Source organism: Vipera ursinii (genome assembly GCF_947247035.1).
Source record: "Vipera ursinii genome assembly, chromosome: Z".
Lineage (NCBI taxonomy): Eukaryota > Metazoa > Chordata > Lepidosauria > Squamata > Viperidae > Vipera > Vipera ursinii.
The window spans coordinates 50,325,279-50,337,539 of record NC_139517.1 but is presented as its reverse complement, the minus strand read 5'-3'; the positions used below and the strand labels follow the sequence as shown (position 1 = coordinate 50,337,539).

Genomic DNA, 12,261 nt, shown 5'->3' with positions numbered 1-12,261 from the left:
GGATCTCACATGATTGCAACTTCCACCTTCCTGTCATTGTCCAACAAACAAATCAATGGTGAAGCTGGCAGGAAGTTGCACGTCCCAGTCAGGACAAGCCTTTCCTTAGGTGGCTCACAAGCAGCCAATGGCAGATGAATGCTATAGAATAGGTGTGGTTGCAAGGGGTGCTGCAGTGGCACTGCATGAAGCCAAGCAGGCGGGATTGAATGCCATAGAATGAAAGTGAAGGCAAGCTGAAGACTACAGTCACTCATCAAAGTAAGTAACATAGATTTTGTCAATCTCTTTCTGGGCACCCCCTTTAAAAGGATCAAGATTAGAAGGTACAGTTAGAGAATTTAGTTTAAGCACAAGTCTGTCCATCCCAGCTTTTTGTTTTCTTTATTGAAGAAATTTGGGTTTCCGAAAGAGAGAGGGGATTAAGCAAGGGAAAGGTTTTGGGAAGCTGATCCTAAAGTTGCTGCCTCTGCATGCAGGCAGTTGGCTTCTCAAAGGCTAGCAAGAGCAGGAAGAGATTTGCAGTCTTCTGACAGCTGGCTGATCAGGGCAGAAGCCCAATCCACAATCTCAACTTCATTGGCCAAGCACAGAGACTTGTTTGGAAGCTTCTCTGGTATTGGAACAGTTTTAGGCCCTAATTTATCTGGGCTCTTCTCGTGCCCCCCTCCCCCGGTCCGCCCTGCTGTCCCTCTGCTCGGTTGTCTTTGGCTTTGCAACGTCTTTTGCTGCTGGTCTGCCTCTTTTATGGGCCTCCCCCACCCATGAGGTATATATATATATCGCCAGCCAGACAGCTAGCTATCTGCTGAAACAAAGGATCACATGGTAAGTCACATGGTTTGCTTGGTACTTATCCTTTCTAGTACTCATCACGTCTCCCGGAACTAATTAGTATTCAATTAGATGAATACTGAGGTACTACTGAAACAAAATCCAAACATTTGCTCCACAGTGAAATATATGCAAATATAGCTTTTTAGTTCAATTAAAATAGCTATTTTCTGAACAAATCATTGCAACATTTTGTCCTCATCACTCTAACCTACCTGTATGTGATGAGGCCGGAAAAGAAACTGCCTATTCAAGTTAGACTTTTCTATTAAGTCCGGATCTGTTATTTCAACCTGTATGTTGGACAATTGATGAAATTATGATTAAGCAGTAAAGTGATCAAAACTGTTACATCAGAATCAGTATTTGAAATATTCTGCTCTCTTGTCTCATATCATTTTAAGAATGGGAACAAAATATTTTCAAAATATTGTATGCTGTATTCCCTTACTTACTAACTATGCAAGTCATCCCATTAAAAAAAATCTTTATCAGCTTTTTTCTCTACAAGAAACTATACATCAAAAATAATGTGAACTGATTTTTACATGTGAGAACCCAACAATCAAAGCTTGGCTCCAACTTCTACTATATCCAAGTGATAATGGTTTTGTTGTTTAAGTATTACTGGAAAATGCATTGCCAATAGAGGTAATCCTTACTTAACAACTGCCCTGTTTAATGACCATTTGAAGTTACAATAGTGTTGAAAAAAATAATTTATAAACAGTCCTTGCACTTATAACAGTCACAAAGTCCCTCCAGTCCTGTGATCAAGATTTGGGGACTTTACAATTGGTAGGTATTTATGACTATCATGCTGTCCTGTGGTTATTTGATTGCCATTTGCATGCTTCACAGCCAGCTTCCAAAAACCAAAGTCATTAGAAAAACCAATAAAATCACAGGTTGCAGAAGTAATGTCATAAATCCATCCTGGACACATGATATTTTGATTAATGACTGTGTTACTTGTGACAGACTTACCAGCCCAATTCTAGTTGTTAAATAAGAATTATTTCTGTAGAGGAACTTACAGAGGAACTGAAATCAGTAGGGAACATGAAACATACCTTGCCTCTTTCTTGGCCTGTACCAACACCAAGGAGTGCAAAATTTTTCAACATTTCACAGCCTATTGCCCCACACCCAACCTAAAATGTCAAAGCATAATATTGTAAAATTTCCAACTTTAATTGACACAGTTTAGAATTAGCTACATTTTTGATAATTTTAAAAAGCATGTTAACAATTGTCCCTAAAAAGACAGAGGCACTAATTTTAGAGAGCTTCTGAAATATGTAATATAAGCTAACAAGTATTGCACTGAAATGCATGAAAAACAATACAGATCCCTACTAACCACTTTGTCTATTTTTAGATAAATGTGCTGTATAATGTAACTACATGTTCTAGTGCCTAGGCTTAAATAACAAACAATACCATAATTTTTAAAACAGATGACCTCTAAATTTAATTCCCGAGAACAGAGCCCAAATTGTCTAAGCAAAGTAATTTAGCATTCCATTTAAGAAATCCCCTCTGACAAGAGTTAACCTAAAAGTTATACTTACTAAGAAAACATTCAGATTCTTTAATTTCTGGCATAAGGAATCTCCAATGCACACTCTTAGGGCATCATATCTGTCTCCCCTAAAAAAGACAAGAGGATGTGAAAAAGGAAACATATTTCAAAATGACTTCACACCATGCGTACACAGCTTAAGCCACATATTGGCAACCTAAGGCTGTATGAACATGCCATCCATGTTTTACCCTGTTTATATTTAAAATTAGTATACATGCTTTCAGATTGTATGGAATAAAGCTTTAGAGCAACCTTCTCCAATTTCTGTGTTACTATGTTAGCTAAGATGATGACAAATTCTAACTCATCTGCAGAACCGCAAAGGGATTAAGCACTTGATTTAGATTTAGTAAAACTGTTATCACATATTTTAAGTTTTTAAATTAAGCTTTAAATTGTTAAGTTAATCGGCTTAGCTGCCATCTGTCAATCTACCTGATTTTAGAGAGATATTATCAAGAAAAATAATTAATGAAACCAAAAAAAGTTCATTAAGTATTTACCTTGGAAGGAATTCTTCATCATGGGCTTTTTCTGGAAATGTAACTAATTCCAATGCATCGATATATAGCTATAGATAAAAAGAAATGTAGTGATCACAAATTATATTTTAAGACAGCAAAGTCAGATTCCTAATAGGACTGTATATTAGGGCTGTGCAAATTATTTTGAAACACCTTTGTACCATGTGGAGTAGAGAAATGAATCAGTCTTCATTAAAGAACTTTATCTTTTTCCAGCCCTGAATGGTGTGTTAGAGATAGCTTCCAGCTGTCTCTGCATGGATGCATGTATGCTTTTCTGAGAAAAAATGCAAAGCAAAACGGCTGGCCATCCACATGCAGGCAACGACCACCAAAAGCAATTTCCAAAACAGGTAGTCCTTGACGTGCAAACTACAATAGAGACTGTAATCTTGTAATTGAGCAAAGTTATCATTAAGTGAGGCACCCATGTGACTGCTTTGCTCAATGACCACAATCATGACTCTCCCAGTTGCAGTCATTAAAAAATCACAGAAAATCATTAAATAGATGAAGCAAAATTGTTGCTTGCCAAAGGAGGATAAGCATATCCTCCATGCACGGAGCTTTGTTTCTCCAACCCACTACAGGAGTCCCCTTCCCTCTGTGTGCAGAGGAGGAACGAAGGATCCTAAAACATTTAACCTTTGTTTCTCCAGTGCAGCAAAGCACTCCCCTCCCCCATGCAGAGAGGGAAGGAAAAATCCTTTGGCAGGCAGCAAGAGCCTGAAATCTTTCCTGCCTGTTTCCTGAGAAAGCCAATAGGGAAGACTATAAATGGCGATCATATGATCATGGGATGCTTAGCAATTGGTTGTAAATGAAAATAGACTGCTGAGCTATCAAATCACAATCACATAACTGCATAAAGCAATGTTTTTCAACGGCTGGAAGAATTTTATGGACCGTAAAGCACTCTTTGGGAGCCATTGTAGCTTCAAACGATCATTAAACAACCAGTTGTGAGTCAAAGACTACCTATAAATGACGCATATATTTAGAAGAGAGATACATTCATAGGTGACTTTAAAATAAGGGTGAGGGGGTTGGGCTTTACTGGTTAGATTAATTTGTTGTTATAGAAATGGCTAGTTTAGAATATTATGGAAAAGTAAAAAAGTTGAGGTTCAATGTTAATGCTTCCTTCTACTGCAACAGAGGAAATCAGAAGTCAATGCCTTTTCTTTTTTCCCTTTCCCCCTCACTTTCCTCTTTTTCTCTCACCCTTTGCTCGCAGAAGCCCCTCACTCACTCTCTTTCACTCACACTTTGCTCACAAAAGCCCCTTCCTTGTTCTTTCACTCACACTTTGCTTGCAAAAGCCTCTCTCACTCTTTCACTCACTCAATTTGCTCGCAAAATTTGGCGGGAAAGGGAGAGACAAAAAAAACACTGAGAAAGAAAGAAAGAGAAGAGGCTTTTGTTAGCAAAGCGGTGAGGAGAAAGCAAGCGAGCGGGCCATGGTCCATACATTTTTCACAAAAATCATAGTTTATTAAACAATGGCTAAATGCCCACAGCACACAAGACCAAAACCAAATAAATTATAGTATACTTAGCATATTATCTGATACCATCATAAACATGAATCACTCAATTCAAAAGAAATAAGCCATTACCCATTGTTGCAGGGGAGAAAACTTTCCAGTCACTGCTTTTAAGACTTCCTGACTAGCAATACCACCAAGTGCAGCTGTGAGAGGAGCTAAAGAGCCCTGAGACATCCTTGATAGCCATTTCACAATGTCTTCATTTACTTGATGCTGTAATTAAAACAAATAAATATTCCAGATATGAAAGCATATATAAATTCTATAAAACAAACAATTCGTCCAGAATGTATTCCTCATTAACATCCAGCCCTTCTTCTCACCATTGTAATCATAATCTGGCAAAGAGATACCAGATTAAAAAGCAGCCATACAGTTTTAAAACTGAATAACTAAGGTGTAAAAACAACTGCCCTGCTACAAAGCACAAGATCATGCCACAGCACTCTCTCCCCAGCTCGTCCACACAGACATGGCATGGCAGCAATCCCTATCCAGGCCACAAGCACTTCCCACAGCACTTCCACCTCACTCCTAGTGTTCACCTACCCTCTGGCTTACCTGCAAGCCACCCAGGACATGCAATTTCCAGAGACTTTCCCATTAACTTTGCTTACGGGAGGTTGGCAGAAAATTATTAATCATAGTCATGAAAGGTCCTTGCTTAATGAACCATAATTTTCCCTTAACGACAGCAATGGAAACTGCCAGGATTGGCCTCATAAAGTAATATGACAATGTGATGTCATGATTTATTATTAAATCAATTAGAAACTGAAATTCCAGTCCAACTACTGTCATTAAATGAAGAGTACCCATACATACATTTCTCTACCTAAGCTGGAACAGAATTTGTGATATTCAGATCTCCACTTAACTTTCATAGTTAACATATCACTAGTGATCAGAAATGCCTAATTCAAAACAACTGTGGAAATCTGTTTAGTATTCTTGGTAGAAATATAAAGAAATACATAGTAAACATAACTCCCATTGTATTTGTAAATTGTAATTTATAGCCAACATGGTGCATCACAGTCACAGAACTTTCAAACATACAAGTCACGAATCTCATTTACTACCTAGAAAAGGGAACTGAAAAGTAAACTGAAGTTTTAAATATTACTGAACTTTACCTTGCCTTCCAGGGTTTTACTTAAGGATAGAGCTATCTTCACCATTTCTTCAGCATCTTGAAGACTTCTAGAGCAGAAACAAAAACAATGTAGCAATCTTAAAGCACATACTCTTAAAATAAAGCACATACCGACACACTTCATGAGATATCTGGTATTACTTTTATTTTTTATCTTTTGTCTACCTATCGAGTCCTTTCCAAGGACCTGGCACAGGTAGATGTGGATTTATTATTTATTAAATTTGTATACTGCTGAATTATGCAGACTACCAGCAGACAGATAAAATATAAAATATCCTCAACAACAAGACATAAATGCTGTCCAATAATAAAACATCTAGAGAAGTGATGGTGAACCTTTTGGAGACTAAGTGCTCAAACTGCAACCCAAAACCCACTTATTTATCGCCGTAGGCAAAGTGGGCATGGCCCACTGGGTGGGCGTGGGTGTGGTGATCATGGCAGATTGGGTGGGTGTGGCCAAGGTGGGCATGGTCACCTCAATATTGCTTGTGGGGAGGGACGCCTGTGGAGGGTGGACAGGGTTGGGTGAGATCCAGGGGTTATCTTGTAGGTGGGGCAGGAGGCAGGAGGCTCATCCTGCAGGGTGAGGCAAGGCAGGGTGGGGTGCCATTGCCATGGGGCAAGGTAAGGGCCGAAGTGGCTGCTGCCTGACACCATCGACTCCCGTACACAGAGGCCAGCGACGCAGCGACAGTGTCCGTCAGCAGCCACAGTCTGCCAGCCCCTTGAACGGCACACTCTGGGGCTCCACAGCCCGTCACCAGCAGTTCAAAGAAGCCACCTCTAAGATGGGTGGATGGCCAACAGCTGAGGAGGCGATGCAGTGGGTCACGCCCAGGAAAAGGAGAGCATGCGAGACCAGGAGGGACAGGACGGGGGGAGAGGAAAACCAGCCATGCCAGGATGCATCCAGCCACATAGGACCTTGGCGAGTTGGCAGGCAGCTGGTTGAAGAGGGACAATTGCCATCTCCAGGGCATGTCGCGCGTGCCCATAGAGAGGGCTCTGAGTGTCGCCTTTGGCACACGTGCCATAGGTTCACCACCACTGATCTAGAGTATGAAGAAATAAAAAATAAACTACAATCTTGATATTGAAAATGGAAAAAATTCAAAACCAGCAGAATTGCATAAAAACAGAAAAATGATAATAACAATGAACAATAATATTTAAAAAAATTTAAATCCCTGATACTTGAAATGTTCTCAATCAATAAATTCTGAAAGCTGAAAAATATACTCATAAAATATTTGAAAGGCACTGGGTTGAAAAAAACCTGCCATTTATTATTGGGCTTTTAAAAATAGTTGCTGTTGCTTTGGAGAAGGGAACTTGTTGCTGTTACCTAATTTCAGACAGGGTTCTTCCTTTTGCATCTTCGTTTGCTCTTTAAAAACTTATTTGATCACAGAATGTTTTAGATTTTTTTCAATACCAATAGTTTATTTTAATTCTTGAAATATATGCTGGATTGATTTATTCAGACAATATTGTAATGCAGATAAGTCATTCGGGGTGTTTCTTCCACCAATTTGTTATAATGTGTATAGAATGCTGTTCTAGTACAGCAAGGTCATAAGAATTATGAGAACTTAGCCCAAGAAAGCAACAGCTCAATAAACTGTAATAACTCTTTCAATCAGTTAGGAAAATATTCAAGTTGACATCCACTATCAACAGAATCTAATAAATAAGAGGCTGATTCATTGAGCACCATGTGCCCCTGACAGATTTCTGATGCTGAAATCTAGAAAATAAAATCAGAAGGTATCTTGTCCCACTGCTATCCTTCACTCTACTAATGCCTCAAGATCTTAAGATTTCCATGAGATTGAAGACTGAAATCCTACCCTAGCAAAGTTCAATAGCACAGTTTTCTGAAAAGTTCACACTGGAGGAAAGCTTTTAAATTGAATTTATACCTTGGTTTTGGAAGGCTTTCATGACAATAGATGAATGAAGACTATCTGGAAATGTTTTTTGTTTAGAGAAAGAAAAACAGGCCAAAAGAGGTGGAATCATAGTGTTGAAAGGGACCATTTTGCCATTAAATCTAAGGCAGGGGTCCCCAATCCCCGGCCCATGGACTGATACAGGGCCATGGCATGCCAGCAACTGGGCCGCAGAAACAAGCAAAGCCCCATCTGGGAGATGCAGGCAGTACACAAAACCACGCCCTCTCCAGTCTGTGGAAAAACCTCTCTCCATGTAACCTATCCCTGGTGCCCAAAAGTTTGGGGACCTCTGATATAAACCTCCTCTATGTAGGAAACCAAAGAAAACCACCCTCAACAGATGGCTGCCCAACCTTTGCTTGAGCTATTAATTTGAGTTTCTGAAATGGTCAAATAGATTGCAATTTTTCTGAGCTACTATGATATTTAATACTTTAATTTCCTCTATTCCATCAGACCAAAGATAATGGAAGGTTGTACCTGCTCAGATAGCATACAGAATAAATAGCAGGCAATTTTCAAGCATTTCCAGGGCAGAATACCCTGAGAAAAGTTAGGTTTGTACAACTGTCTTCTGGGTCTGTCCATCAGTCCTGAAAGATTGATATAATGAAAACCTACTGAAAACAATAACTTCACCAAAAGCAGATGCAAAAAAAAATGATGCAAAAGCATCAGTTAAGTCATTGCTGAACTAGAGCCTGAGCTTTTAACTCCTCCTGCTTTCTGCAATAGAGAAAAAATACTTCTTGTTTGAGTCAGCGTTAACTAATTCCTGCAGGTTTGGGGCAAGATTTTTCTAGAGCTGAGAGGGAGAGACTAGCCAAATCTTTCCCAGAAAGCTTTGTGCCCCAGACAAGACAATAATTCATGATCTCCCAATTTTTAGCCTGGTGCTTTAACTACACCAAACTATGCTAAACTGCCTCATAAGGATTATTTGGACTTTTTAAAAATGTGCTGAACACACTGTTGTTGTTGTTTTAGAAGATTCAAGGCATCAAATATTACTTCTGCAAGGAAAGCTGTGCCTCATCCTAATGAGAAAGTGCTTAGCTTTGATGTTACCTCTGTCTGGAGAAGATTGTGGAAAGTTAACATTCAGAAAGCAGCAGGCCCAGATAATATCCCTGGCATATTCTTAGGGAGTAGGCTGAAGAGTTGACTTGTGTTCTTACAGATATTTTCAATAGTTCATTGCAGCAGGCAGGGATTCAATCATGTTTTAAGACTGCCATTATTTTGCCAGTGCCAAAAAAATCTTCAATCACGGGTTATCGGCAGGTTGCACTTACATCCATCATTATGAAATGTTTTAAAAGGCTGGTAAAGGTCTTTGTTGTATCCAGCCTCACTGCAGCATTTGACATATTTTAGTTTGCTTACTGTGCAAATCATTCCACTGAGGATGCTATTTTCTATGTTCTCCATCTGAGCTTGGCACACTTAGAAGAAAGAAATATTCATGTGCAAATGCTGTTTGTCGACTTTAGTTAGCATGTAATATGATCATTCCTCAGTATTTATTGGATAAAATGGGCCTTTGGCTTCAATACTTTTCTGTGCAACTGAATTCTTGACTTTCCCCGTATGTGCGAGTTTTGGCTAATATTTCTGACATTGTATTCTTGAGCACAGCTGTGTTCCCCTCAGGACTGTGTCCTAACTCCACTGTTGTTCTACAGTGCTAACCCATGACCGTTGTGCAAGGTTTGCTACCAACCATATTGTGAAGTATGTGAATGGTACAACAGTTGTGGGACTTATTCAGGATGATATTGAAGTGATTACCGGGAGGAGGTAAAAGGTTTATTACTGGTCTAATAAAAACAGCCTGGTTTTAAATGTAGGAAAAACAAAGGAGATCATTTCGATTTCAGAAAAAGCAGGCACAACCATATACTTCTGTGTATTAATTATTCAACTATGGAGGTCATTAGTAGTATCTAGGTTTTGGGTATGCAGCTGACGAGCAGGTTAGTTTGATCACTCAATGAGTGAGTCACTGGTGAAGCAGGCATTGCAGCGCCTGCATTTTCTGCATCCTATCAGAAGAGCACATCTTTTTTCCACTATCCTTACCACTTTCTATAGAGGGATGATTGAAAACATCCTGTCGTACTGTTGCAAGTATTACTGTTTCAGACAGAAAGGCTGTGCAGAGAGTGGTGAGGATGGCAGAAAAGATGACCTGTTTTATTTATTACCTTCTGGGAAAAGGCTTCACGGTATCTGAAGCAGAAACAACTAGATTCTTTAATAGCTTTATACCATATAACCGTGGTGGCGAACCTATGGCACGCATGCCACAGGTGGCACCCTCTCTGTGGGCACATGAGCGGTTGCCCCAGTCCTAGCGCTTCAGCTGGGTTTTATAAAACCTTTTCGCTTTAGGCCTCCACTGCTGTGTGCAAAAAAAAAAGGTTAATCTATCAATCAATTTCAACTTCTCGCTGGAAAAAAAAAGATCTTGCAAAGTTGGAACTGACTGATTGATTGATTGAACTTTTTAGTCCCATCCAGTCTGCCATTACCACTGCAGCCACACCCATCTAATGGGCCATGCCCAACCAACTGGCCACGCCTACCCAACTGGCCATGCCCACCTGTCACCTGACGATACATAAGCGGGTTTTGGATTGCAGTTTGGGCACTTGGTCTCTAAAAGGTTCGTCATCACTGCCATATAACATCAATCTTGTTAACTGTCAAGACTGTTTTTTCTGTCTGTGATTTATATATATATATATATAAATCAGACAGAAAAAACAGTCTTGACACACACAAACATATATATACATATATGTGTGTGTGTGTGTATAAAATATGTATGTGCATGGTGCATATATTATAATTATACACACACACATACTTTTGAAAAAATTTCATTTTTCATTTTTAATGTGTGCCAAGTGTTCACAGAAAAGTGATAATAATGATTATTTATCTTATTTTATCTACAATAAAACTGCTTCAGTTCCATTGTAATAAATGAGACTTTTAAAAAGTTAAGTATCATAAAACTGCAATTTAATGTAATCAAATGAAGAAATAAATCAATATAAATATTAAACTTTATACCTACTTAATTATAATATTCATGTAACTATGGTTATATATGTATTTACCCAATGTTTGGCATGCGAGCAAAACTCTCCTGGAATTCATTCAAAGCAAGCATAGCAATATGAATCTGTAGAGGTGCCTATAAAAAGAACAAATAATGTACAGTATGAGGTCAAGGAAATCCTTTTCTAAAGGATAACTACATTATGTTGTTATACAACAGAAACAGTAACAAATCTCATGGCACTAAAGTTTAATTGATTTATTATGACATAAGCTTTCACAATTTAAAGCTCACTGAGCAAAATACATATTGGCAACTTTAATGTTAACAAATCTGACAAAAAGGACACTAATCCTAATAAATCCTATTAATTTCTAGAACATGCTACAAAACTCATTTGTTTTTGTTCAATTTAATTTACAATAAAATTCAGCTTGAGTTTCTTTTTCAAATATCTGCCACTTTCTTGTTTGCAAATTTCTGTGAGACTAAAATAATTTTTACAAGTGCATTTTTTTCTTTTTCTTTTATTTGTTTTTAAATATAATTAATGACTTAAGGGAATAGTCAAGTCAGCAAGCAGTATTCTGGCATTAATATATATAACATTGTTTTTTCTATGTATGGATGTGTGTGTACACACATACTTACAAATATACATAAAATTTATAGGCTCTCCCATCTGACAGCAGTAAATCTGAACAGTATAAAATGTTTAAAGCTATCATAACTGTATAAACTCATAATGCCCTAATGCAACAATACCCCCCTTAGCTAACTGCTTGTCCCTAAAGACTGGAGGAACAGCCAGATGTTCAGAGCCTTATAAAAGGCTAGCAGGGTCAGAGCCATCTAGATCACTGGGGGGAGGGGGATGTTATTCCATGGAGCAAGTATAACCTCAGAAGCCACAAAGGTCTTATGTCAATACAAAGTGCAGTAGCATCAGTAGGTTGATGATACCAAGATGTACATCTTTGCCCTAGAACAACCAAATGTGTCCAATGGCTGGAAATTGTGCGAGACTGGATCGGAAGAACAGGCTTGGCTCAACTCTGGCAAAAACTGAGTAGCTATGGATTTTAAGTCTCCTTAGCTCTGCAAATTTGGCTCATTTGATACCTTTATTGGTGTCCAGCACTTCAGCCAAGGGCACCAGCCCCAAACTCATGAATCCAGTCAGCTGCCACCTTCCACTAAACCACCTGACAACTTTGCCCCTTCAATCTTCCTGCACACTGTCACAATGGCTTTGTACTCTTCCAAATCTTGTTGCCACCGAACATCACAACTTTAGCTATTAGGTGTCATAAGTTTCCTCCATCTCAAACCAACAACACTCTAGAATCTAGACCAGGCATGTCAAACTTACAATGTCACATGATGTTGCACGACATATTGTGACTTTCCCCCCATTGCCGGCAATGGGGTGGGCGCGGTTTCAGCATGATGCATCCGGCCTGTGGGCCAGCAGTTTGACATGCCTGATCTAGACCATCCTAATCTACAAATTCCACAATCACATATCCAATCCCATCACTGTTACATATATACACATACGTGCACGTAAGTGAATGA

General features: G+C 38.9%; 1 protein-coding gene across 1 annotated transcript in view; it reads right to left on the bottom strand.

Moving 5' to 3' along the window:
- Positions 1 to 12,261, bottom strand: part of UBA6 (ubiquitin like modifier activating enzyme 6) — a 106,989-nt gene that overhangs the window by 35,016 nt on the left and 59,712 nt on the right. The window contains exons 12-18 of the mRNA XM_083377075.1: positions 10,742 to 10,818; positions 5,633 to 5,699; positions 4,566 to 4,709; positions 2,926 to 2,993; positions 2,409 to 2,487; positions 1,908 to 1,988; positions 1,050 to 1,127 (exon numbers count right to left, since the gene is read on the bottom strand). Coding sequence (XP_083233201.1) covers positions 1,050 to 1,127; positions 1,908 to 1,988; positions 2,409 to 2,487; positions 2,926 to 2,993; positions 4,566 to 4,709; positions 5,633 to 5,699; positions 10,742 to 10,818 — 594 coding nt within the window. The remainder of the gene's footprint in view (positions 1 to 1,049; positions 1,128 to 1,907; positions 1,989 to 2,408; positions 2,488 to 2,925; positions 2,994 to 4,565; positions 4,710 to 5,632; positions 5,700 to 10,741; positions 10,819 to 12,261) is intronic.